This window comes from Caretta caretta, chromosome 20, assembly GCF_965140235.1.
Source record: "Caretta caretta isolate rCarCar2 chromosome 20, rCarCar1.hap1, whole genome shotgun sequence".
In the NCBI taxonomy this organism is placed as follows: domain Eukaryota; kingdom Metazoa; phylum Chordata; order Testudines; family Cheloniidae; genus Caretta; species Caretta caretta.
The window spans coordinates 18,759,740-18,787,541 of NC_134225.1; the positions used below are offsets into that span (position 1 = coordinate 18,759,740).

Genomic DNA, 27,802 nt, shown 5'->3' on the forward strand with positions numbered 1-27,802 from the left:
GTCAACAACGCACAGCAATGCTGCATGGGGACTGCTCCCCCAGCACCAAAATGCAGCTGCTTAACAGGCACATTGCGGTGCACAAGAGTGAAGGATCCAACACACTGGGGGGTGGACTTCAGAGGAGGTGGCGTACCCTTACCCACGCTGGCATTTGGTCAGGGTTATTGTGGGACCTGCTCCTGTGCCCAGTGAGGTAACGGCCAAGAGCACTCAGGAGGCCTGACTGACTGTGTGAGTTCAAGTCATTTTCCAGCTCTGTAAACTGGGGCTGAGGATTGTGCTGGGGGGCGGAGTTCATTCACAAAGGTGCTTACAAGTTCCTTGGCGGGAGGCTGGCGAACATCATGAAGGATGGGCTGGCCACCGTGGCCACCTGGACTCGTCAATCCGAGGACTGGCAATCCCAGCACTGGGCATCATGCCACCTCCTGCATTTCTGACGAGAAGCCCGACTTTCTCAACTCTGAGATATTGCCAGGATCTTTTCCCTCCTTGGCAAACGCCGCCCGGATCCCCGCATCCAGAGAGCGCCAGGCTATAGCCGGATCCTGCACGGAGCTCCTGGAGTTTCCGATCCCGATGCCAGCACGCTGCCTCACCCCCACCGCCCGCTATCGGAACAGATGAAGGACAGAACTTTTGCCCCAGGGCTGGAAGCTGATGCAGCAGCAGCAGCCCTGATCGATTTCCCAGTGGCCAGATTTAATGCCACACTCAGTGAACACAGCTCTGAAGCCGATCCATGAGCGTGAGGGGAGAAGCCAAAGCTAAAAGCAGGAGAGAGCCCCGCCCTCTTTGATCAATCCCTTGCCCAGCTGTACCTCGGCTGCAGATCACGCTGGGAGGCAGTGTCAGGCTGGCTAAGGAGGGGAAGCTGCTTTCTGCTGCTCTGAGACAAGGGAAGCAGCAGCAACGGCTCTGGCAGGGGAAGGGGAGACTGGAATAGCATAAGGGGAAATTCCTCCGCCACCAGCCAGAGATTGGATAGCCAGAAGGGCCGTTGCCCGCAAGGGAAAGGCTGGAGGCTCTCTCCCTCTGAATGCTTAATACCAGAACAATCCTGTACTGTCCCTCAGTACAGATACCCTGTACTGCCCCTGCTCCGACCACTAGACTCTGCTCTCCCTGAGCTGGAACAGAACGCAGGAGTCCTGATTCCTTCAGCCCTACTCTAACCATTAGACAACACTCGCCGCCCAGAGCCAGGGACAGAACGCAGGAGCCCTGCCTCCCAGCCTCTCACCACTACGACCAATACAGATGCAGGTGGGTGAATTTCTCTAGCCTTAGAATCTGGGCCAGCACTCCCCTCGCAGAGCTGGGAATGGAACCCAGGAGTCCTGGCTCTCAGGCTACGGCTTGAGGGAACTCTCTCAATGTCCCTACACAGCTGTTGCGAGGACCCAATGTCATCTACACCCTAATTCTGTGGCACCCCCCAGCCCAGCCACCAGCTCAAGTGCAAAACCTCTGCTATTGGCTGCTGCGCTGCCTGGCGCAGGGGGGACCAGGGCCCTCGAGAGATAAAAGCAGGGGCTGCTCCAGCTTGAGCTAAAGAGCCCCGGCTCCCCGGCTAGGCCGGTAAGATTCAGATCCTCAGCACATCAGACACAGACAGGGAACCCCTCAGGCATGCTCAGCAGTCAGTTACACAGGCCCTGCAGAAAACAGTGAAGCCAGATACGAGAGCCTTCCCCCTCTCCCCTGGCCCCAAGACCGGCTCCACTGATCCTGGCTAGCGCCCCCTCCCGGTGACACACAGCAAAGCAGCCATCATTTGTATTCACACAGCATCTGGCCTCCCAGCCCATCACAAAGCTAGTGACAGACAAGCTGTATGCAGGGATGCTGAGCTGCAGCCACCTCTGGGGTGGAACATGCCAGCGGGTGACCCCGGAATGGCAGGAGCAGGGGTTAAGGAGGCAGAATGGAGACAGGCGAGCTGGGGCTGGGGCTGGGGCCGACCCTGGGCGTAGCCTGTGAATAGCCTGGGTCACAGCACCATTGGCTTCGCATCAGCCCCCAGCACCGGAGTCCATATTGAGAGGGGAGAGCACCACCCTGCAGCACAGCGCCCCCTGGCACCAAGGTGGGGCACTGGGCTCAGCACTGATGGAGGGGAGAGAGCAGCCCCCACGCTGCTCCCTGCAGCACAGCGCCCTCTGGTGCCGCACTGGAGCACTGGCGTGAGCGCCGCCTACCGAGCTCCCAGCCTGGAGCACAGCGCCCCCTAGTGCAGCACTGCTTGCAAGGCGCAGTGACCCCCTGCAACTCAGCACCCCCGAGCTGCACGCTGGGACATAAGCGTCAGCCCCCAACCCCTGCGGCACGCTGCAGTTCCTAGGAGAGCTCCCAGGCATGACGGTTCGGAAACCCAACTTCCTCCTCAACCCCCACAGAGCATCCAGCTTCCCGCTGGCTTGAATAGTCACCACCAAGGCAACAGACCAGCGTGCTTTGCCACCTGCGGGCGAGGAAGAGGCCATCCCAGGCAGAAAGGGGTTAACGCCAAGAAGCAGAGTCTCAGTTACCCAAGGTCAGAGAGCAGCCAGCTCTGTTTCAGATGGTTAAAACGCCTCCTCTCAGCTAGAGTCCTGTGAGCTTCCCCCCCCCCGCCCCCCCACCACCACAGCTCCACCTGGCTGCAGCGGAGAAACAGAGCACAGACCAGGAGGTTCAGCTCGTGGGGTGAGCGAGGGGGCTGCATATCTTTGCTACGCGGATCCTAGGTGGGAATCAGGCTCCAGGTCGGCAGAGCAATTTATTCTAACTCCAGGGCACTTTGAGATGCAAACTGGTTTCACGCAGCGGCTGCTGGCCCGGGCCCTTGTGCGAATTGCCCCGATTTCTAGTGCCAGTCCAGTAGCAGCCTCAGATGAGGAGGGAGCAGGGTCTGGCACCAGGGGTCCCTCGTCCCAGCCACCGGCAGGGTCCCTCCAGGGCAGACAGCGCAGGGATGGCAGCCCTGTTGGGGTTCTCAGCTGGGAGGGCCAGGGCTGCTGATCTAGTGTGAAATTAACCGAAGCCTGGATGTCTGAGACAAAGAGGCGGGCGGGAACCTGCAGAGGGAGATTTGGTTGCGACTGGGCAGTGATCTATGAGGAGTCTCCTGACCTCCAGCCAGTCAACAGTTACTCCAGATCGCAGCTGGATGGGCGGCTGTGATGTAACTAACACACAGAGAGTCCATCCCCTTTAACAGGCAGCAGCTAGCAAAGAAGGCAACACCCCCAAAGGGCCCCTCCTACTCCCTCCTGGAGGTTTCCAGTCCCAGCATGGGCTTGTTAATGCTGATGCTCCACCCAGAAGCTTCCACAGCGCGGCCCCAACGAGAAGCCTGATGCCTTAGAATTATAGAATATCAGGGTTGGAAGGGACTTCAGGAGGTCATCTAGTCCAACCCCCTGCTCAAAGCAGGACCAATCCCCAGTTTCTGCCCCAGATCCCCTAAATGGCCCCCTCAAGGATTGAACTCACAACCCTGGGTTCAGCAGGCCAATGCTCAAACCACTGAGCTATCCCTCCCCCCGCCTTGCTCTGCTGGGTCAGATAAGAGGACAGAGGCAGTGCCAACCAGTGGATCAGACCCTGGCCTGGGAATCAGGAGACCTGGGTTCTAGTCCTGGCTCTGCCACGGACTTGCCATGAGACCCTGGAGATGTCGCCTTGTGCCTCAGGTTCCCCATTCGTACACTGGGGATGATAGCCCTGCTCACAGGCAAGCTGTAAGGATAAATGCATTGACTGAGGTGCTCAGATGCTACAGAGATGGGCCCCCAGGAGTGCCTGAGATCAAGAGAATAAACCCAGGAGTCCTGGCACTCAGCCCCCCTGCTCTAACCAAGAGACCCCACTGCCCTCTCCGAGCCAGGGAGAGAACCCAGGAGTCCCGTCTCCTGGTGCTACCAAACTGTGGCGTATAGTTAGTTCTCACTCACTGGGCTAACTTGCCCCCCGCGCCATGCCCGCCGGATCTGGGGGCAGCGCTCGGAAGGCCGAGACAGCAGAGGGTTAAAGGTGCCGGAGAAGCTGCTGGCACCAGGTGCTTTACAATTTGCTATTTTAATCCTGGCTGCCCTGCCAAGCACTATTGTTACAGCCTTGTCTGAACATCCAGAGGGGGCCTGGGATTGGCGGGAGGCCAGAGGTAGCTCATCCCCCTCATCTCCCCTCCCCCACCGAGCTAGCCCAGAGCCCCCAGTAGAGGGAGCAGAGCTGCTTAGGGTCACGTGGGGACTTCCAGATCCCCCATGGGAATCCCACCCACCCAAAACTACAGCCCGGGCCACGGAGTGGGGATGTGACCTCGACCCAAGCGGCTGTGCAGTTAATTCAAGAGCACGAGCTGATCAACGCCCAGGTAACACTTGACAGGCTGCAAATGCCGGGGGGGGGGCAGTTTTCGTCTTTGATGAGTCATGGCTGGGGAGGGGAGGAATAAAAGGAGGGAATGAGGGAAAGAAAGAGGGAGCGTGAAAGAGAAGGAGGAAGTGAAAGTGGATGAGAAGGAAAGAGAGCCAGGATGTCAGAAAGGAAGTGTAAGTGACATGAGAGGGCACAAATCTGTCCCAGCAGCACAGGGAAGTGGCCATGACTCTCCCACAGAGGGGAGCCAGTGGGTCCTTGTGCCACTCAGGGCAAAGGGATCCGAGCGCCCAGCCTCCCACCCACACCAAAGATCTGCAGCGATCAAGGACCAGGCGTTTGGCCTGCAGCTTCCCAGGTGCAGTGGGGGGAACGGGAGGGGCCACACACCAGGGACTGGCCTTTGGAATGGAGGGAGAGTGGGAATAGAGAGGGGAAGAAAGAGAGAGGGAGTAATGAGGAAGAGAAGAATCCACTGACCCCACTCCCTTCCCAGAGCTGGGGACAGAACCCAGGAGTCCTGACGTCCAGGCCCTGCTCTAACCATTAAACCAGTATGGAAGACCGGGAGCCAGGACTCCTGGGTTCCATAGCCAGCTCCGCCCCCAAGTCTGCAAGTCTTTTGGCAAGTCACTTCCCCTCTGTGCACGTCAGTTTCCCCCCATCGCAAAACAAAGATAATCTCTCCCTTCGGAGGGGTTGTGTGTGGGATTAGCTACCATCGGCAGAACAGCGAGAGCCGCTGGAGCAGCACACCGCACAAACTGGCCCGGCGCAGACGCTCAGGGAGGAGAGAAGTCACACTCGGATTGGCGGGCTCAGCCCTCCTGACATAAGAGCTGCCATCTCCAGAGCCCACGTCCCACCCCACGCCTCCACGGCACCACCATCAGCTCCTCAGCACGGCAAGAGGCTCGCGTGGCTGGCGCAACACGGCTGATGGCTCAGGAGCGGCAGGAAGACGAGTCCCTTGATGTCAAGCTGCTGCCAGCGGTGACTGGGAACCGAGAGCTCCTAAGGCCTCATCCGCTGAGTGAGCTTCCCCCTCACCTCGACCCTGCCCCGCAGGGAACCTTTCCAGGGGGGAGCTGGGCAGACCAGACTCAATCCGTGGTCTCTCCACAGAAGCCACCACAAACTTCAATGGCACCTACATCACAGGGACACCCCCCGCATCCCCACTAGGACTCAGATGCTGCATCACTCTTCCCCAGCACTGAATCACGGCAGCCCGACCCCCTGGGATCTGGGGCTGCACGTGGTCCTACCAACAGGGCTCCCATCCCAACTCACTCTGCTCATTCCAGGCGGCAGTGTGCTCGGACACATGGGCCATCTCGCTGCTGGCCGGGGCCCCCGCCTCGCTGCGTGGCCCCCAGTAGAAGATCCGCCCAGCCAGGCTCTCCAGCTTCTGAAGTGGTGACATCTTAGCGCCTTTGTTCCTGCTGGGGTTGGGGCAGGTCATTTCTGCTCCATGGCTCATGTTTCCCTTCATTTATTTATCTCCCTCCTTCCCCGGCCCTCACAACCAGAGTCAATGCGAAGCTCGGACCTGATCCAGGAATCCTCCGGCCTTGGCCATTTCCCAGCAGCGGAGAAGACAGCAGGATCAGGGACTAGAGGGGCAGCCCCAAGCCTCAGCAAAACTCCTCCACTCCCGACAGAGACAGGGGGCTTGAGCTGATTGCTCTCGACTTCTAATCACTCTTGACTTCTAACCGGGAGAGAGAATTTCCATCCAACAGCTCCCCCGCCCTGCAGCAGCCCCAGAGCGTGGCTGTCAACTCAGAGACCTGCACACGACTCTTCAGGGCCAGCCAGTCACATCCATGCACACTCCTCCCTGCCTTTTGCTCAAGGCGGGGAAGACCCAGGGACTTGGAAACGGTATCTTCTCTCCCACCTCTGTCTGGAGAATTGGCTTCCCTGGTGGAGGGAATGGAGCTGTAGTCAGGGAGTCTGGTCACTTACGCAGCCAGCCAAGTCAGTTTCACTTCCTGGAGGGTGAGCGGAGGACAGATTCTGCTTCAGAACTGCTGGGACGGGTCTTCCAGAACAACAGACAGTGGCAAGGGGAAACATCAACACAGTAGGGCTTAAAATAGCGCCCTGGGTCTCCGCTCCTCTCAAATCCTTGGGCCGAAAGCAGCGTGAGAGGCTCCCTCTGGCTTCACTGCTGATCCTGCATGCACTGGGGGGCAGACCCCTGGAAAAAACACCATCCTACAAGTACAGTGCCCCCTGGGCCAAGCCACTGGGGCTGCAAAAGAAATTGGGGGGCTGCGGGTGGGCTTGTAGCTCACCTGAGGCCTGAGTCAGAGGGGTGCAGGTCCTTAAATCCACTGCTGGGGGCCCCGCTCGCAGAGATGAACAGCAGGGGGTTGCAACACATCAAAGGTGGCTCTCCAAGTGGCGTTCAAAGAGACCCACATTCGGAAACCCTCAGCGGCACCCTGCAACAGCACTCCAGGGAGTAGATCTCGAAGCATGGGTTTGACTCTCGTGCCACGCAGTCCCAGGCAGTACTGACCACCGGTAGGGGAGGGACCCAGGACTAGTCACCTGGAGGTTTCTTTACTTTGCCTTTCCCAAACAAGCGCTGCTGTGCTCCTTGACCTTGGGAGCGGGAAGCCACTGTCAGCGGAAACCAAAGAGAGTCGGGTAGCGCTCCGGGGGAGAAGCAAGAGGGTGGGATGGGAAAGGAGGAGGCCCTTCCTTGCGAGTCTCAATTTCCAAACAGCTAGGGTCTGCAGAGACCAGGACTTTGCAGGCAGGAGGGAATCCGGAAAGGAAGCTGCTCACCATGGGTGCAACAGATAAGGGGGCTACTGTGTGAGCCCCCCAAAGGCACGGAGGAGGTGATGGACCAGCCGTCCAAACAAGTGCACCCACAGGAAGAGCTGGATCCAGAACTGGAAGTCAAAATCTGAGCTTTCCTCAATCCCACGAAGGTCACTGGGTCTGAGCTCCATGCCGCCGCCCCCGGTGATGCGGACCTCGGCTCCTGGCTGCCGGGATTCTGATTCAGGCTGCCCTCCTTATCTACGCCACCCAAGGCTCCCCCATGGCTGCACGGCTTCCAACCGGACCTCTGGGACCCTTTGGGGGGGGGGGGGGGAAGCGGGATCTCCAGGGGAGAAATGTCTGGACAGTAGCAGGGTGGGAAGCAGCCGGCTTTGCTCCTGTCGCTTCCCAGGCTCAGGGCTCAGCCTGCCCCGGTGAGGAGCGTGCTAGGTATTGTTTCAGAAAGCGCCCCATGGGAGCAGCCTCAAGGGGGGAGGGAGAGCCAGGGCTGGGCACACCGCCAGGTTCACATGAAGCCCTTAAAGGCGTCCGATCCCTGCTCCACATGTGCTCTCAGCTGCTCCATCAGCTGCCGCAGCTAGCCACTGGGCGACCAGCACTCCCCGGGAATCTCGGCACACAGACCCATGCGGCAGGACAGGAGAGTGAAATCATAACATTCACCCTGGATCCCATGGAACCTGGCCCGGCAACTCAGACCATCATGGCCAACTCCCTGATCTCAGGAAGGGAGGGAAGAAGGGGAGGATCTTCAGGATCTCTAGGGCAGCAGTTCAAACGCAGTCCAATGTGAAATTAATTTGGCAGGTCTCAGTCCAATTCCCAGAGGGAGAGACCGCCCCATCACAGAATTATCCTAACTCCCAGCCCCCCTGTTCTAAACACACACCCCAGCCCCCACTCACTGCATAAGAGGAAGGGCCATGTTCGCTGCACCTTTCCTTTCTGGTGAGAGAGGCTGGTGAGGGGCAGATTATCTTCTGGGCTCCCATTCAAGCCCCTTTCAGGCCTTACAGGCATGGGACTGGGGGTGGGCTGGGGTCTCGCCACAGTTCCCAGATGGGAGGGAGATGGTTTTGTGATGGGGACGCCCATCCCTCTGGGAATTGGACTGACACCTGTCAAACACTTTTCACATTGCAGTGGGTTTGAGCGGGGCTACTAGGACTCAGGACTCCCGGATTGGAGGGCTGAGAGTCTGATCTTCCTGACTCATCTGGTCTTTGTCAATACAGCCAGCTGGGGCAGCTGAGGACAGTGCTGCTCCCGCGTGGAACACGACCGGCTTATTTGAGCTGTGTCTGGGTGAACGGAAGCCTTGACGTTGACCAGCCAACAAGAGCAGATCAGCTGAGCAGCTAGGCGGGAAGGTCTCCACCAGCTGCTGCAAGCTCAGCACCCCGGGGGTGGGTCTTGAGACAGCCCCTCCTACCTGGGACCTGTGCTGGAGCTCCCCCCATCGATATAAGGCCTAAAAGGGGGTTTATTGGAAGCCACTCTCCATGGAAGGGATTGGAGCAGGCCATCAGTGCCTGTCCTCCAGAGCTGGAGCCTAAACCCCCTTCCATGGAACCCGGGGTGCTCAAGCTGTTCAGGTCAGAACAATTCCATTGCCAGCCCCGTCTGAAGGCACCAGCAGAGGGAATTAACTGGGTGATCAGTGTGGGGGTAACAGATATGTAGCTGAGTCCGCACGCCCGAGGGGCTCCCCCCCCTCACGTGCCAATCTGACAGGCTGGCGAGAGCGACGCCAAAAGAGTTAACCTTGTGCAGGTGCAGCTTTCACCAGGGGAATTTTCTGCCATCTCAGGTGGCAGGTCCTGCAGGCTCAGCACAAAAGGTTTAAAATATTCCAGCGTGCTCACTAAAAATCATCTACCTGCAGCCAGCAACGAGCAGCAGCAGGAGGGACAAACGGACACAGCAGATGGCATTCTGCCCTCCTCAGCAATCGGAGCACCATGGCCTGGCCACAGATGGTGACCCCAGGGCAGTCAGCCTCATTGGGCAGCACCAGTGAGAGCCCCACTTGGTACACCTGGTCTAACTAAGGGCGTGTCTGGTCTGGCAGCCTGAAGCTCATTAGTCATTCATTTCAGCAGTGGAATCCCTGCTCCACCCCAGAAGTGGGCGCATCAGGGAAGCACTGAATGTTTATTGCTGAACAGCCCTGTGCACCCAGGGAGGCACCACTGGGAGTACAGGCCATTTAACCCAGATAGGTTCATTTTGGCGGAGCAGGCAAGCCACCCTGCTTCAGAAGCCACCACAGGGACTCATGATCTTTGAACAACTGAAACCCACCCAAGCAGTTGCAGGTGTAGAACATACACATCTTGCTCCCCCTTAACCCTGCTTCTGCTCCCCCAACAGCAGCCAGCTGGGTCTGTGAACACCAGGGAGAAGGGAAGATGTAACGCACCGGTGTGGGGGGGGGGAAGGTTTGGGGGGGGAAAGGTAAGAGACAGCATGAAATATAGATTTAGGCTCTGCACACAATCCTCCACTCCCTAAGTTACAGCAAGCTTTCTGTCACAGCTTACAAGGGGCTGTGGCGGATTCTTCAGCACAGACAATTTTCAAAACAAATGTGGATGCTTTTCTAAGAGATCTGCTCTAAGTCAAACGGGCTAGCCAGTGGTTTTCAACCTCTCTCATTTGCGGACCCCTAAACAATTTGAAATGGCGGTGCAGACCCCTTGTAAATCTTCAACACTGTCTGCAGACCTCCAGGAGTCTGCCGACTACAGGTTGAAAACCACTGGACTAGATGAACACTGTGGTCTCAGCTGGCTTTGGGATCTCTGACCGATGGCCTTGTGGTAAAGGCAGGGGACTGGCATTCGGGAGATTTGGGTTCCATTCCCAGTTTTGTCACTGACCTCACGCAACCTTGGGCGAGTCATTTCAGATCAGCTCCCTGTCTGTAAAATGGGGCTATGAATCCCTCCATTGTGTGTCTGCTCTCTTTTGATTCAAAGCCTTTTAGGGCAGAGACTCTTACTAGGTGATCAAGGGTCTTGGATCGGGTCATCACGAACTACTGTAATACAAATAATACAAACCCATCCAATTCTTAACCAGGTGAAGACTAACCAGAAGGAACGCAGGAAGCCAGCTGGGATACTCACATCACAAACATGCCAATGCAGGAGAGAACTGCACTTATTTTCAGCACCCAAACCATGTATATTTACAAACCAAGAGTTCCTCAAAAACCAAATGCAGAGAGCAATTTTGCTGCAGGATTTCAAAAGAAAATACAGTCCAAAAAAACCCATTTGCTTGAGCATTCAGAGAGACATTACTGGTTTAAAAAAACATTACAGCAAAAACTGTGTTTCCTTCTTGTGTTACCAGCACCTGGGTTTATTAAACTTAAAGCTTGTTTTTAATATAAATCCCTCCGCACTTATTGCCTTTATAGGTAGTTCAGCATAGACAAATGGGGGGAAAAACACCCACTACAGCTGGTCAATTTCACTCCAGTTCGAGTCAGTTTCACTTCTGGTACTGTACTTAACTCACTCCACATAGCTAGTCTGAACTGTGAACAGTAGATGGAGACACCTCAGCAACTGCTAGTGCCGATTCCTTGTTTACAGCCACTAAACTGCATCAACCCATTAAAGACTTTCTTCATCTGAATGTGAAATAATGTCTGCAGCACAGGTCACCCCAAATCAAAGAGTATACTGCAGAATTAGAAGGTTCAGAGAAGGGCAACGAGAATGATCTAGAGCCTGGACAAACTCTCCAATGAGGAGAGATTGAAAGGATTGTTTACCTTTCGAAAGGAGACCAATAAGAGGGGCCGTAATAAATATCTATAAAATAATAATTGGGATGAAGAAGGGAGATCAGGAGCTTCTGTTCTTCCTGTCTCATCCCACAAGAGCCAAGGGACACTCAGATAGAATTAAAAGGTAGGGAATTCAAAACCAATAAGCGGAAACACTTTTCAATTAGCTTATGGAACTCACCACCACATGAAGTTGAGACCAAAACCAGCCTGGACATTCACATGGAGAAAGACTATCCAGGGCTATAATTTAAATTACAACAATAATTCTGGAATGGCTATTAAACCTTGTGTTTCAGGGTTTAAGCTGAACTGCTAGACACCAGGATGAGACTTATGGCGGCGGAAAGTTTTTGCCCCACGACTACTGTGGGTTCGTTACCCTTCGTCTGCTGCCTCTACTGCTCATGCAACATGGACCTCAGTCTGGCAATTGCTACGTTCAGGTTATGTTTCCATATCGACTGTTGCTGTTGCTGCCCCGGGACATTAGGGGATCATGAAGGAGGAGCTGCTTGATGGGATGGCACAATGGGAACAGAGGGCCCCATGGGGACCGCCTCAACCCCACACTATCAAAAGGGTGAGGTAACACTGAGCTCTTAACTAGCATTTTTCATAACTGCAGATCTCAAAGTGCTTTATAAAGGAGGCTCAGTAACACACGCCCTATTTTACAGATGGGGAAACTGAGGCACTGGGAAGGGACTTGCTAAAGGTCATAGCTGGGAATAGAACCCAAGTCTCCCAAGTCCCCGTGCTCTATACACAAGGCCGTACTGTCTGGTTTGCAGGGGAATTTGGAATTTCTTAATTTCTAGGAACTTTGAATTTAGGGGTTGTAAAAACAAGGTTGTTACACACCCCAAAGTCTAAATCAACCCCAGTCCTGTCTACGCAGGGAAATGCCCCCTCCTCCACCCCTCCCAAAAACTTCTAGCCAGCTTTAGAACTAGCTGGAGCCAGAGCATTGACCCGGCTCTGACAGCTCCAACCATCAGTTAAGATGGGCCTGGGCAGCCTGGGCCGTGCCATGACTCCAGCCACTATTCAGAACTGGTGAGAAATTTTGGGGGGGAAATTTTCACTCGTCTTCAAATAATTCATGGGTGCACTGAGTTTAAGGCCAGAAGGTAGCGCTGATGATCATCATCATTCTAGACTCACCTCCTGCATAACCCAGGCCAGGGGATTCCACCCAGTCACACCCGCATCCAGCCCAACAAACTGTAGTGGAATAAGAGCAGATCTTTTAGAAAGAAACATCTAGCTTGGATTTAAAGACTCCAAATGATGGAGGATTCACTGCATCCCTTGGTAAGCTGTTTGCATGGTCAATTTCACTCCTTGTTAAAAATTTGCTCTTTATTATTCCCAGTTTGAATTTGTCAAGCATCAACTTCCAACTGATGAATTGTCTTGCCTTCATCTTCCAGATGAAAGAGCCCCTGCTATCAGAAATCTTCTCCTAGTGTATTTATAGATAGTGATCAAGCCACCTTCTGTTAGACTGAACAGATTGAGCCTCTTACCTCTCTCACTCAGACCTGGTAGATCTTTTCTGAGCCCACTCTACCCCACATCTGATTTAAAGCACAGACACCAGAATGGGATGCAGTTCGATGGTGAAAGGCTAGAAACAGATTGTGCAACTGGCCAGGTGAATTTCCCTGTCCCACGCTCAGTCAAATGCAACAGAACATTAACCAAACAGCATCAACTGTGAACATTGGTAACATGTTTAGACAGTAGGACACATTTATATGAGTTTTCTGTTGACAGCGTCCCTTGAATTTCCTCAGCCTGCCTGTCTCAAGAGACGGAGGAGCCAGAATCCTCTTACACTGGGGCTGGAAAAATGATCTTAAGTAATAGCAAAACATGCTTGTGAAAAGGGTATCACATCGAGCATGTGGCCAGCATAGAGGATGACAGCTTACTAGTGCTGCCAGCTAACAGAAATCACCTGTTCAGGTGACGTGGTAGAGGACCTCACTTGAACACTGAGGATCCTGGGTTCAAACCCCACCAGGACAGGGTTTGCTATAACATCACCCCTGCTGAGAACTAAAAGATTATCCCAGAAATCAGAACTCTCACACTGGAGTAGTTATGGGAGACAGATTCTCCCACAGGTCACACTGGTGTAACTCCAAAGTTACCAGGGCAATGGGGGCACCCCCGGCAAAAAAATTTGAACCCAGTTTTGATATTTACTAACGAAGACCAGGCCATGAAGCAAACCCTGCAGGGCAGCAACATAACTAAGAGCTCCACTCATCTCCTCTAGACAATTCAGTCTCTTGTCGCTTTTCCCCTTCCGCCCCCGAAATCAGTCTGTTCCTTGGTCCTGCCCCTGACTCCACAGATCTCATACACTTCCCCACGCAGCCTGCTCACCCCTGAGGAGGAAGCAGCTGGGGGTGGTTGAGTCCCAGGGACAATGGGACCTGGATTGTGACTCAAGAGACCAAAGTTCAATGCCCAGATCTGCCTACAGCTCCTTGTGTGACCACTTTGGAGAGTCACTTCCTCTACCCTGCTCCATGCTTCAGTTTCCAGATCTGTGAAATAGGGATAATACTCTCTTGCTTCACTGCAAGGATCGAGTCTGTTAATGACCGTGAGGGGCTCAGATCCTATGTCAATGGGAGCCATACAAATCCCTAGACTGGTCCACACACGCCTTCCCATCCCCAATACTATTCACCAGCGTTTAACAATCCCATGGGAAGGGACTGCCCTCAAGATCACCATTCAAATCACTGGAGGAAAGAAGAAACCATTCCTGCCCCACCCCAGCCATGTACCCGACACATCCCAAGCCACAAAATTCATTCGAAGACTCACCACCCTCCATCAAGAAATTCAAAGTCAAGGCCCCACCCCTTTATGGGAGGCTCCTCCCACAGCCCCAGGCTCGAGATGAAAGCATGTTCCCATGGCAACCGCCAATTCCAATTTTTTTTTTTAATTCAAACCCCTTAATTTTCCTTCTTTCAATTATTTAGTGGATTTAGTGCTGGGATTGGGGCCTGATGCCCTATTGGGGGCCAGCAGAAGTGACCCATATCCTAGGGGGCAGAACAGGGCCCGGGGCGGGGCAATAACCAGCACCCCCTCGAGGGGAAAGGCCCTGTGTCCCATTCCCCATTACGCCCGCCCGCCAGGACCTTCACTCCCACCCCGGCTCACCTCCTGCCTCCATCTTGCTGGCCCAGCCTGTGGCCTCCTCTGCGCTCGGCCTACGGCTCCTCGGCAGGGCCAATCCAGCCGGGCCCTGTGCCTGCCGCTGCAGGGGGCAAGAGAGGCGCTCGCTCTCAGCCAGGGCCCCCGGCGCTCTGCCAAGCGTGGGGCAGACTGACCCCGCCAGGGAGCCGTAGCTGGGGGACGAGGGTGGGAGCCACCCAGGATCTGAGCCCTCCGGGATTCCATAGATGGGGGGCAGGCCAGGGGAGCCAATGGGGGGTGGGCGCAAGGGCTTGGCCCCATGGGGGCTGGCGGGCCGAGGCCAGGGGATCTGCCCCTGCACAGGGCTGGGAGGGCGACAGATTTAAAGCAGAGGAAAATCAGAGCGATACGAGGGGGCAAGCAGACACCCCCTGGAAGCCACACAAACCTCGCGGGCTGCAGTTCGGGGCAGGGGCAGCACGTGGCATAAAAAAATCCTTCCCCCTCCCCTCCAGGCGGTGTGTTTGTGTTTGTCCTACCAATGGACAGGCCATTGCTGTCAGAGAGATGGCAGCAGCAATCTCATGTGATGCAGGTTTGCCAGACGGCGATCGCTGCTCTCTGCCTCAGGACGATCGGTGCCAGGCTGGCATTCTTCCCCTGCCTTTCAACCAAATCCCTCCAAGAACCGAGTGTTTCCCCCAAGCCGGCCAATTTCTCTCTCTAGCATCCACTTACCCCTCAAGTTTTATTAAACCAGATCTTTTGCGTCATAGAGGGAGGCTGGTGCAATGGTTAGAGCGCTAGCCTGGGACTTGGGAGATCCTGGCTCAACTCCCTGCTCTACCTCAGACTAACCTTGGGCAAGTCACTTAGTCTGTGATTCAGTTTCCCCATGCTACAGAGGGGGATGAGAGCACTTCCTTGCCTCACCGGTAGGGTTAGAGGATAAATATATTACCAGTTGTGAGGAGCTCAGATACTATCATAAACAGAGCCAGATAAGGACCTTAGACAGAAGGATAATGCACTTCCTTTTTGTCCATACATGTTTTATCCCCATTTCTTATTCGACAGCATTAAAGAAAAAGCAGCTCAGCAGCTCTTAGTCATTTTAAGATCATTAATTTTATCTCCCTCTTCATCAACAAGACAATGCACCTCTGCTACTTACCTAGTTTACTCCTGAGGTCTTCAAAAGCCCCGTTTTCCCTTAACCCTTTTCCCGATTTTCTGCTCTGGCTGCCTCTCCTGAGAGCTCCTCAACCTTTCCTCGTCACTGAAGAGTCAAAGTTGAACCTGGCATGATTCCATTCTGTCTCCCTGAAATACCCACCACTATTCAACTGGGATTCCTTCATCTTCACTTCCTGTCCTAAATTCCTAGGCCCACTCCCTCCCATCCCCTGTTTTACTGTAGCTGCTACAGAGGAACCCAGGTCAGCAGCTCACAGCGAGGAAGCGAGAGGGTGTAGGAGGAAGGTGCAGTCCAGGCAAAGGGGAGTGGTCGTTGGTTTGATCCCTCCTGGGACTCACTCAGGCATGTCCCGAGAGGTCAGAGGCCCTGGTGGCTCAGTTTGCCCAATGCCAGCAACCGCCTCAAGGCTCACACAGACTCTTCATCCCAGCAGAGCCAGAGTAGGGTGGGTAGCCGTTTACATACAAATCCCGCACCACACCCAGGGGGCAGATTGTCCAATTGCCATCCCAGGCAGAGCGACTCCCAGCTCAGCCGCACCCTCAGGCAGCCATAGAGGAGAAGACAAGCACCCACTGCCCTCGCACTGTTGCTCAATGCAAGCATCTTTGAGCTATGCCCAGTTTGCCCAGCTGAAAGCAACTGCTCCAAGATGGGGACAGCTTAGATACATGCTCAGGGCTGGTCTTCACTGCACGGTTAACTCAGGTGCAGCCCTTAACTCGAGTCGCCTCCAGTCCACCCACAAGTCAGCTGGCCTGAGAGAGGCTACGGGCTACAGCACGAGTTAGCCTAACTCGTCAGCTGCTAAGACAACTGCTCTGTAGCATACACAAAGGCCAACCTCCCTCGAGTGCCACTAGTCCTCCAACGGCTTCCCACGATTCCCCCCTCCCCTCCAGGTTGCCAGAGAGGATGGACGAGCTCTCCCACAGGTCACTGGGAAAATCCAGCTAGCGGCTCAGTTTACTGCAGCTCTAAGAGCCACGGGAGGTGCTCCCAGGAGTCTTAGCCATGCACTGGAGCTTGGCCAAATGAACGCGGTCGCAGAGACAGCCCCTTGGTGAGTCTGAGCCAGAGCACCCACCCCATCCCACCAGCACACAGCCGAGCAGCAAGCCCTCCGGGTTCTCCATTATATACAGACACCCCATCGAGAGCTGCAGACGGTCCCCCATTTAACCCCAGGACAGGGACAATGCAGGCAATGCAGGCAAGGATTGCAGACCAACTCCCCTTGAGGGTCCCAAGGCCTCCCCACACGTCCCCAGAATGCAGTTCGCTAGGAAAGAAGCTCCCCCCACACACCCTGTTCAATCCTTAACGAAAGGCTCGGATGATCCTAGAAATTAGAGTCACTTTGTGCCAGATCTGCCTGCAGGTCTGAGCTCCTAAAATCTCCAGCTGATGTTTACAGTGTTGCTTATGGCCTATAAAGCCCTGCATGGCCTGGACCCAGCCTTCCTGTGTGGTCCTCCCCGACGCCATACTCCACAGCTGCCGGAAGTAGCACACCCAAGCTATGAAGAAGGGGGTGGCTGGCAGGGAGTTCTCTTCTACGTCACCAACACTGTGGAACGTGCTCCCCACCCCAGTGATCGTCAGGGAAAGAGAGAGACACCCCCCCACCAGAAGGTCTGGGGAGTGTGGTGGCCACCTGTGAGGTACAAGAAATGGGACACCCAATATGACCCTGAGCCCATAAAACTGGCCAGCCGGCCTTACATACTGAGTCCCCTGACTGATTTCCCAGGACAGCTACTTCAAAACAGGGACAATCCTGGGGAAACCTGGACCAGTGGCAACCCCAGCAGGGAGAGGGCTGAGGGTTTGCTTCCTAGATGAAACGGCAGAAGAGAGCCCCGGGCAGCATGTAACGCTGCCGGGTTTGAAGCAGTCGTGTTGATGGTGTAGTACGGCCTAGAACCTTGGACAGCTGTCTTTTTAAAATCAAAATATGGAAGGGCGGCGCCAGCCCTGTCCCAGGCACATTTAATAATTAACTTGCAAGAGGAAATGCCCGTCTCCCCAGGGAATCTCTCGGTGGGAGCCAGGCGATGGCAGGAGCACACGCAAACTGGGCGATCAGCTGTCTGGGCATCGCTCTATGGGTGATCGGGGGGTGACAGTTCCATTGTGCCAACCCCAGAGGCAGCTGCCTCAGGCGAGCCCAACGCTGAGGCTCCAGCAGATTTCCCCATTTGCGAGTTTCTGATCCCAAAGCGCCCCCTGCAGGCTAAGGCCTGCAACCAGCACAGCAAGGCACTCAGCGGGGTAAGCTGCTCTGGGCAGAAAGACATGGCCACATGGTGGATGCCCCCCGGGTTCACACTATGATGCGGCTGCCGAGAGCTTGTTTGCCACGGGAAGGACCCTGCCAGCCCTGTGGAGACGCCAAGGAGAAGAGCCTGGCGTGATGCAGGGAGCTCCACAGGGAGCACGGCAGTGTCAGGGAAGGCAGTAGCCATTTCCCAGCTGTGGTGAGCAGTGCTGAACGCAAGGGGGCAAATTCAGGACTCCTGGGTTCTATCCCCAGCCCTGGATCTAGTGGGACAGAGCAGGGGGGACAAGGAGTCCCGACTCCTGAATTGTCTTCCAAATCTAGGCAAGTCACTTCACCTTCGCCTCAGTTTCTCCACGTGTAAGCAGAGCCGATCCTGCCTCATCTTGGGAAGATGCTGTGTCCTTTCCATCCAAAGATCCCAATCTAAGCACTAAACCACATCGGTTAATATCTTCCCTTAAAGCCATCATCATCCCCAGCCCCACCCGGCAGCCTGACCCTGCACACCCAACAAAACAGGGCCCACTGGTCAGAAACCAGCCTGGGAACTGACCTCCAAGCCCAGTGCAAAGAGGCCCACATATGGAAGGGCCACAACCCATCTGCCCCGGCACAGGGCACCCCACAATCACCACATCACCACTGCCCGCCCCCTCCACCGGGAGCTGGTTAGAGCCAGGCTTCTGCTGCAGACCTGGCTGCCAGGCGAAACTGAGCAGCGGTGGCAGGAAACAGACATTTTCAGCAGATGCGGCTCAGTTCTCTTGGGACGCTGGCTGTCCCTGGTGGGGGAAGACGGACAAATCACCCCCCTCCCCCAACCTGGCATCTCCATGGACACGGGAACCCCCTAATCCCAGCAGGGCAGAGGCTAGACTCAGAGAAAGTCACTAAGAGGTTCACTGCATCTGCCTCTGAGCCAGCTGGGAGAGAGGCGACTGGCACGCGCTCAGTGGTATACTGGGGAATCCAGCATGGCACTGCCCGCTGCCTGACTCTGCAAACCCTTATGCCACATGCGGCACTTTACTCATGGGAGGCGAGTTATGCCCTTGTGTCCTGGCAGGATCAGAGCCCCAGTTCCTCACAGAAAATGGATAAACCACAAGGTAAAAAGCTCAGACGGGGCTTTCACCAAATCAGTTGGCCAGAGGCGCAGCTAGCGTGAATCAGCATGGCCGCATTGACTTGAAAACTGCCTTACACCAGCCGAGGATCTGGCCCCATTGACTCCAATGGACCAAGGGTGATTTGCACCAGCCAGGGAGCCGGCCCTGTATCTCCAATGCTTAATTTTGTTTTCTTAAGTCCCACCAGGCTCAAGGCAGCAGCCAACTGTGGCCCCGCAGCCGTGGCAAGGGCCATCGCCCAGGGGTGCTGAAGGGAGCATCCAGCTCGTGCCAAGGTCACCGTTCGCCGCACAGTAATCCCAGCTGGCTCTGCCTTAGGGGGGAATCTCTGACCCGTCCTGGCTTCGTTCCAGCCCTTCTGCTTCTCAGCTTCACCTTTTCTTTTTTGTCTGTCACGAGGAGGAAGCGAGGAACACCTGTGCTCACAGGGTAGGTTAGCAAGGCAGCCCAGGGGTCGGCTCAGCCAGGGGACAGGTTAATCGACCTTCATTACATGGAGAGTCTTTAAACCACAGGGACTGGGTCAGACCCAGGGTCCATCTAGCCCAGGATCTTCTGACAGCTGCCAGCACCAGCTGCTTTGGAGAAGGGGCAAGACCCCTGTCGAGATGAGATCACATGCCAGAGGGGAGATGCCGCCTGGCCTCCATCAGAGGGCAGCTCAGAGGGAGGGTCAATAGCCTTTCCAGCTGCCTTGATTAGTTTTCTTACCCCTCACTATTATCACTCTGTCCATCTAAATGGATTATTGGGTTCTGAATCCTGGTCTCTTTCAGAAACACAACATGGTATGACAGTCATGTGGCAGTGAGTTCCACAGGTTAATAGCACAATAGGACATCCCCCCTTTGCTCAGTTTTCAATTTGCTGCCATTCTGGCAAATGTTTGTGCCTCACCAGGCAGGCTGAGACAGAAAGGGTGGTCCAGTCGTTAGAGGGCTTATCCTGGCTGACCTGGGTTTAAGTGTCAGCTCCTGCCAGACTCCCTGAGAGTGTGTCTACACTGCAATAAAAGACCCGTGGCTCAGCTGCAGCTGGTCCACGTCAGCTGGCTCAGGGGCTAAAAATTGCACTGTAGACATTTGGGCTGGAGCCGGGCTCTGAACCCCAGCAAGGAGGGAGAGGTTCAGGGAGGGAGGGAATTTTTTGATGAAAATCTTTTCCCCTCAGAAAGTGAAAATCGGCCCAAGCCGGAGCTGTTTGCAGGACAGGGGGGTTGGACAAATATCCCCATTTGGGAATCACTGGGAAACCGTTTCCAAGCTGCTCAAACGCCCTGCTCCGACATTTCTGAACGGCTCCACGTTAGTTCAAAACCATGTCATTTCACCAGGAATTTATACTGAAAAGGTAACAAAAAACATTAAAAGGTCAAAATGAAGGCCAAGCATTGCAGCTGACCTGCTACCAGGTCAGCTTTCGCATGGCCAGCGCGCAAAGAGTTTGACTTCGAACTCTGATTTCGGAACGGGACATTTTGTAACATCTCCAAAATCCCCCTAGGACGGAGCCAATAAAGCAGGGAGAACAGCACCGCCCCTTCCACACAGATGTTGTGAAGGTAACTGTACTCACATGTGAGGTGTGCAGACATTACAATAATTAGGACCATATCAACACCCTACGCAGAAGCACCCCATATACTTTCTCTGTCCCATTCATAGAACGTCACCCGTGGGATCAGTCACAGGCATTTTGATGGTACTGCTTCAGCCAGAGGCCAAGACGCTGCTGAATCCAGGGTAGGTCTCTCTCTCTCGCACACACTTCCTGCAGGCTCTGAACGTAAAGGTGATCACGGTAGCTCCGCAATGCACAGAACCGCCGCTAGGCTACAGTGCAGTCAAGGCAGGAAAAGCCAGCTGAGCTCCGAACGCCAGTTAAAGGGAAGGGAGGGTGGGTGGGTTTCAATCAAGCTCCCCTGATCTGACCCTCCACCACGCCATCAGGGGTTATTTTGTGGCTAAGGTGGAGGAACAGGAGTCAGGAGGACGCTGGGTTCTCTCTCCAGTTCTGAGAGGGAGGTCTGGTGGTCGGAGCAGGAAGGGCTGGGAGCCAGGATGCCTGGGTTCTTTCCCCAGCTCTGAGAAGGGGGTGAGGTCTAGAGGGGAGAGGCTGGAATCAGGACCTCTGGGTTGTATCCGTGCCTCAATTCCCCATCAGGAAAAGGTGAATGATACTTCCTTTTTCTCAACTTTTTGCCCATCTTGGACTATTCAGGCTGCAAGTTCCTGGCGCAGGGACGGCCTCTCACTGCACCTGTGCAGTACCTGGGACTGATCTCAGCACGGTGCTACCAGAGTTCAAAAGTCACTGCTGGGCACAGAGTTGGGTCTAGTGGGTTAGAGCAGGGCATGAGGTGGAGGGTCAGAACTCCTGGGTTCTGTTCCCAACCACAGGAGGGCAGTGGGGTCCAAGGGTTAGAGAAGGGCAGAACTAGGAGCCAACTAGGACTGGCCTCTGCCACCAACTTGCTCTTTGACCTCAGGCAAATCACTGCACTTGGTAGCCTCAGTCTTCCCCAACCTCCTTCCCCGTTTGTGAATGGCCACTGACCCCCCACTCCTACGGACACTGGGGCCTAACACTGACATACGCTGCTGGGTGCGGTGACAGCTCCGGGTCTGATCGCAACAGACGCCCTCGTCCCCTCACAAGGGCTTGGCAAGATGCAACCATTCCACGGCCCCTCCAGCCTTCCGACCACCCCGACCCCTGGAAAACGGAGGAGGCCAGTGAGCCTCGGGGAAGGTAGGTCCTGAAATCACCAGCCCCCAAACAAGGCTCCCAGCCAAGGGAGACCCACCTTCCTGGCACAGCAGAGTGCATGTGACTCGTGTGGGATTGATGACAGCAAGACACGGCAGGTGGGCACCAGATTCCTTCCCAGCTGCAGGATTACTCTCTATTGGCCATTAACTGGGGCTCCACTCCAGCGCCCAAAGTCTTGGCTTCACCCAACAGCAGGGTATGTGTGTGTTTGTACAGGACTCTCTCGTGTAACAGATACTGCCTAGCGGGTAGGGCACTGCGCTGGGGCTTAAGACATCTGGGGTCTATTCTCGGCTCTGCCACTGGCCTGCTGGGTAACTGTGGGCAAGTCGCCTCCTCTGCCTGTGCCTCAGTTTCCCCATCTGACCTCCTTGTAAAGCGCATTGAGATCTATGAATGGACAGAGATGTTGAAGAGCCAGGGATTATTATATGGTTGTACAAAGCTCCTAGCATAAGGGGGGCCCTGATCAAGGCTGCAACGTGCTACTGCTCTACAGATATAGTCACCAGGAAGGGCGGCGTGGGGGCATGGGACAGCGGTCTAGTGCGTATTTGCCTCCTCAGAGACATCACCTATTGGACTCAATTGAAGGTTGGATAAGGGGCTAGATGGACCCAATGGTCTGATCCGACATGGCAGGATTGGGGGGGGGCGGGGGGAGATTGGTCTGATCCAGTGAGGCAGGGATGCCAGTTAGATGGATTTGATACTGCAGATGGGGGGCGGACACCAGACTAGATGGGCCCTTTGGTTGGATCCGGCATGGCAGGAAGTGTGCATATATGTGGGGAGGAGGGGAGACCGGGACTGGTTCGATCTGAGATGGGGGCAGGGGTTGGGGAAATATCAGGCTGGATGAGCCATTGGTTTAGCGTGGCAAGGGAAGCCAGCGTTAGATGGGCCCGTTGCTCAGATCCAGGGAGGCCACACTAGCCAACAGTCTCCTGGAAGAGCACACAACCAGACAGATCAATGGCATGGCAAACCCTGTGTGCGTGAAAGGAGATTCGCCTGTGGCACAAACCTATCAGGGAGGCTCTCAGACAGAGCTAACTGCCTAATAAAAGTCCCTGCGAGGCTCGCTTTCAATAGATCATTTTCGTCCTTAGGAAAAAATCACGGCACCGATGGTCATTTTTACAGAACCTTTTACTCTTTCCTGAGCTCCCTCCTGGCAACAGCTCGGGCTGCCTCAGCTCTGGCTACGCGGCACCACAGAGCGGCGCCGGGATTCAGCTGCCGGCAAAGCGATGACGCTACCTGCCTCAGCACCAATGCTCTGCCCTGCTGCTAGACAAGCTACCCCTGGGAGCTGTCCGATTGGCTCGTCTCCTTAGCCAGCCGAGGGTTCAGAAGAGTCTCTCTGAGCAAAGCAACTTTGAGCTCCACCCTGCCATCTTCCACGGGGGCGCGTCTGTCTGTCTGTCCTGAGCTCTGGACCCTTCCTTTGTTTTTAAAAGGGCCAGCGCTCTATTGTCAGCGCCCGAGTGCAGCCTGTCACACCCGCCTAAGAGCAATCACAACAAAAGCAAGTTAGTTTCAATGCACATTTGGTACTTGAGGCTCTCGGTGAAGTAACCAGCAACTGGACATCATGAGAAAACAAGATCTAACTCCTTTGTGCCCCTCTGGACCCTGCTCCCACGTCACATGGGAACGGCAGGGAGATCATGACCCAGAGGCTTGGGGTCACTCCCCTCATCCACTTGAGACAAAATATTTTGAGACTTAGACCAGTTAGGTGTATTCTGAGGGCTGAAGCATATTCTCCAGCAGACAATAAAAGCATGAAGCCAGCCAGCCATCTATGGCCGATTCCCCCTCCCACCCTGAGCCCCATGCTGCTTCCCAGAGTGGAACAGAGATCTAGCGAGCGGAGCAGTGAGAGCACCCACAGAGGTGTCAGACTCCACTGGATGGTCCCATTTTATACTGCCAGCTGCACCTCTCCCTTTACAGCACCAACCTCCGATCGGCAAACAGTCATTTACTAGCAACTTTTGGGGAGCGGAGACCCACACCCCCCAGGGCTGGTGCACCCTGAACTGGCCAGACAGGCTGCAGGCAGTGGGACTTCTATCCAGGCAATGCAAAAGGGTCAGGTACCCGTTCTCAGCTCATGACTGGGGGGGAAGGCGGGGGGAAGAGAATGGGACACAGCAGTTACGAGGGGATGTGTAGGAGTGGGAAGGTGAAGGAAAATGGGGGACCCCAACAAAACCACCCCTGCAAATGCGTCCAACACCTGGTTGGAGAGATCAGGGTGCAATACCCCAGGGCAGTGGTCCTCAACCTTTTTTCATTTGCAGACCCCTAAACATTTTTGAATGGTGGTGCAGGCCCCTTTGGAAATTATAGACAGTCTGCGGAGCCCCAGGGGTCCGCAGACCACAGGTTGAGAACCACTGCCCTAGGGTCCCCACAGCCCCAACCTGGCCTCCCCTGGGACATAGGGCCAGAAAGAGACACCTCAGGTGTGAATGGAGAGGGGTGTCCCAGACACACAATGAGGTGCGGTGGGTGGGGCGCAGGCAGCAGCAGTGTGGGGCATGGAGGGACAGGGCAGGGGAGGCACACAGATGATAGAGGCTCTAGGGCTATAGGCTCGGGGGGGGGGGGGGGGGGGAGGGGAGGGGAGGAGATGCAGACGGGGCAGCACAGAGCTGCTGGGTGTCCCAGGCAGGTGAAGGGGGCGGGGGTCCCAACCGCCCTGCAGCAGCCTGACCTCTGCACGCTCACCCGGCCGGGGCTCACCAGGCCCAACCCTCCTTTCTCCAGAGCCGCTGAGCCCCGCTCTCCCAGGCCCAGGCAGCTCCCCGCAGCCCCCACGACCCCGGGCCTGGCACTGTCCAACACAAGGTGGGTCCCATCTTCACCGCGCCCCCCACCCCACCCCCGATCCCCCGCACTCCTTCCCCTGGGCCCCACGCTCCCCGGCTAGCCCCCCACTCCCCGCGATCCCTCACAGAGGCCCCCCATCCGCCCCAGGGCCCCGCGCTCCCCCCACTTACTGCTCCCCCAGCCAGGCCCCACTCGTTGCTCCCCCCAGGGGTCCCCCATCGGCCCCAGGGCCCCGTGCTCCCCCATCCCCTGGGGGCCCCGATCCCTCCGCCAAACCCCCACGCTCCCCCCACTTGCTGCTCCCCCCCACTCACCGCGATCCCCCAGTTCCCCCACCCCGGGGCCCCCCAGCAGCTCCCATCCGCCCCAGGGCCCCACACTCCCCCATCCCCTGGGGGCTCCGATCCCTCCGCCGGGCCTCCATCCGCCCCAGGGCCCCGCGCTCCCCCATCCCCTGGGGGCCCCGATCCCTCCGCCAAACCCCCACGCTCCCCCCACTCGCTGCTCCCCCCCACTCGCCCCGATCCCCCAGCTCCCTCCCAGTGGCCCCCCAGCAGCTCCCATCCGCCCCAGGGCCCACACTCCCCCATTCCCTGGGGGCCCCGATCCCTCCGCCGCGCCCCCATCCGCCCCAGGGCGCCGCGCTCCCCCCACTCGCTACTCTCCCCCAGGGGCCCTCCACCGGCCCCCATCCGCCCCAGGCCCCACACTCCCCCATCCCCTGGGGGCCCCGATCCCTCCGCCGGGCCTCCATCTGCCCCAGGGCCCCGCGCTCCCCCATCCCCTGGGGGCCCCGAACTCTCAGCCAGGCCCCCGCGCTCCCCCCCACTCGCCCCGATCCCCCAGCTCCCCCCCAGTGGCCCCCCAGCAGCTCCCATCCGCCCCAGGCCCCACACTCCCCCATCCCCTGGGGGCCCCGATCCCTCCGCCGGGCCCCCATCCGCCCCAGGGCGCCGCGCGCCCCCCACTCGCTACTCTCCCCCAGGGGCCCTCCACCGGCCCCCATCCGCCCCAGGGCCCCGCGCTTCCCCATCCCCTGGGGGCCCCGATCCCTCCACCGGCCCCCATCCGCCCCAGGGCCCCGCGCTTCCCCATCCCCTGGGGGCCCCGATCCCTCCACCGGCCCCCATCCGCCCCAGGGCCCCGCGCTTCCCCATCCCCTGGGGGCCCCGATCCCTCCACCGGCCCCCATCCGCCCCAGGGCCCCGCGCTTCCCCATCCCCTGGGGGCCCCGATCCCTCCGCCGGGCCCCATCCGCCCCAGGGCCCCGCGCGCCCCCCGCTCGCTGCTCCCCCGGCCAGACCCCCCGGGGCCGCGACCCCCGCGCACTCACCGCTCTCCAGCTCGCCGCCCTTCTTGGCCGTGGCCGCGTTGCCCATCGCGGCGCTGGGGCCCGGGCGGGGCCGGCTGCGGCTCCCTCCGCCCCCGCTGCTCCCTCCGGCGCCCGCTGCCCGCAGGAGGCTCGGCTGGGCCCGGCCAGGCCCCGATCCCCCCCCGCCGCCAGGCGGAGCCGCCGAGACCGGTGTCGCCTCCCCTCCCCCCGCGGCGGCGGCTCCTCGGGCTCCGGACCCCGCCCCAGCCCGGCGCACCATTGGCCGCCGCCGCCGCCAGCCGCCCGCGCGAGCCCGGCGCCCATTGGCCGAGCAGGGCATCCCGCCGCACCATTGGCCGACTGCCGTGACGCGCGACGCTCCGCGCTGCTCCCTCGACGTCGCCCCGACCCTGACTGGGCCCGTCCGCCTCGGTCGGCCGCTTTCATTGGCCGACGGCCATGTTTAGCCCCGCCCCCGGGCGCTGATTGGCCTCAGAGGGCTGAGGTCGCGGCGTTCTATATTTAGAACGTCGGGCCAGACAGCGTTCGGAGGAATGTTCAACGTGAGGGGCGGGGCCGTGGGAGGAAAGGGGCGGGGCCTGTGAGCTAAACGCGGGGGAGACAGGAAGGGGGCCGGGGAGAGAGGGACAGAGATATAGACCCATGGGGGTGGGTGGCATGGGGCCAGGGGAGGGGGTCTAGGAACCACCCTGGGGTGGTGTGGGGACAAGGGAGGAAGCCTAGGAACCACCCTGGGTCGGGAATGGGGATGGGCAGCGGGATCAGGAATCATCCTGGGGTGGTATCGGGACAGGGAAGTGGGGCTAGGAGGCATCGTGGGGGGACATGGGGACAGGGAGTGTAGGAGTGACAGAGCCATTCAGGCTGACCGGGAGCCTACAGCGGAGGGGTCCACTGGGTGACTCATTTGTGGGTGTTGCCCAGGGGCACCCTGGTGGCCCCTCCCCCTTCACTCAGCCTTTCTTGGAAGGGGGTTGAGCAGCTGACACCTTAGGCCTGGGAAGAGGAACTGCTGTTAGCTTTACCTGCCCTGCGGAGATCTGCTGCCTCTCCAGCTCCTGCCCCTAGGATGTGCCTCCATGACCCTGCTGTTTTAATAAGCATCATTCCTCAACGGACACACAACTGGGGGCCAGTCAGCAACTGGGCTTCCGCTGCAGTGCAGCCCCCGGGGGGCAGGTTCTCCTCCCTGGAGGTGTTCCCCCCACCCTGTCTATTCAGACCGTGAGCCCCTCACAGCAGCACCCAGCCCATTGGGGCCCCAATCTCTGTCAGTGGCTCATAGGTTCTACTCTAGTACAAATAAATAAATAGCTTGGTGGGGCCTCAGTCCCAAACTCAGAACCTCTGTCTACAGCTTGAGCAAGTCTAAGTCCCACTAGGTGGGAGCTGCAACAGATTCTAATGCTCTAAGGATTGGATGTGCAGGGGAGAGAACCCAGCACATTGGAAAGAGGGGCTCTTCATCCACACGCCACAATGTACCATCAGGGCGATGAGCTAGGGGGGAAAGGGTGGGAGGGGGAGAGACTTCCCTAGCCCTGTCCCCCCCACCTGACTCTCAAACCTGTCTACAGAGCAATTTGTCTTTGTCTTTCAGGTGATGTGGATGGCATCCTCTGGCAGGTACTTCCCAGGGCAGGATCACCCCCTTTGCCTGAACCCCCATTTCAGATTGCACTAGACAGGGCGGCTCTACCAATTTTGCCGCCCCAAGCCGTCGCCGCCAAAGGACACGGACTGCCGCCCCATTCTGAATGCCACCCCAAGCACTTGCTTGGAAAGCTGGTGCCTGGAGGCAGCCCTGGCACTAGACATATATCCGCCACCCCCTGAACCAAGTATAAACTTAGCTAGCTTCATCCAGGAGCCTTTGCCCAGGAGCTGCTGTCACCTGTCTGTTTTGAGAAAGCATCTGTTTAAACAGAAATAGGATTCCCCCCTTAGAGTCCCTGCCCCGTCTCTGCAGCACACTCTCCCTAAACACCCCTCCCCCCAGGCATGGGGATTTAACACACCCAAAGGAAAGAACACTTGTGGGATTCCCTCACTAAGACATCGGCAACCTCGTGAATTGCTGTTCAATCCACACAGG

The 27,802-nt window shown here is 57.1% G+C and overlaps 1 protein-coding gene across 4 annotated transcripts in view; it reads right to left on the minus strand.

The window, feature by feature from the left end:
* LOC125627830 (cAMP-dependent protein kinase catalytic subunit alpha) overlaps positions 1-25,897 on the minus strand; it is a 69,423-nt gene extending 43,526 nt beyond the window's left edge. The window contains exon 1 of one of the 4 annotated variants that reach the window (XM_075121809.1): positions 25,708-25,897. In XM_075121809.1, the coding sequence (XP_074977910.1) occupies positions 25,708-25,753 (46 nt within the window). In that variant the 5' untranslated portion in view covers positions 25,754-25,897. Of the gene's footprint in view, positions 1-5,661; positions 6,344-25,707 lie in introns of those variants that run through there. The other 3 variants (XM_075121807.1, XM_075121808.1, XM_048832379.2) reach the window with 3 other exon arrangements.
* Positions 25,898-27,802: the final 1,905 nt, after the last annotated feature.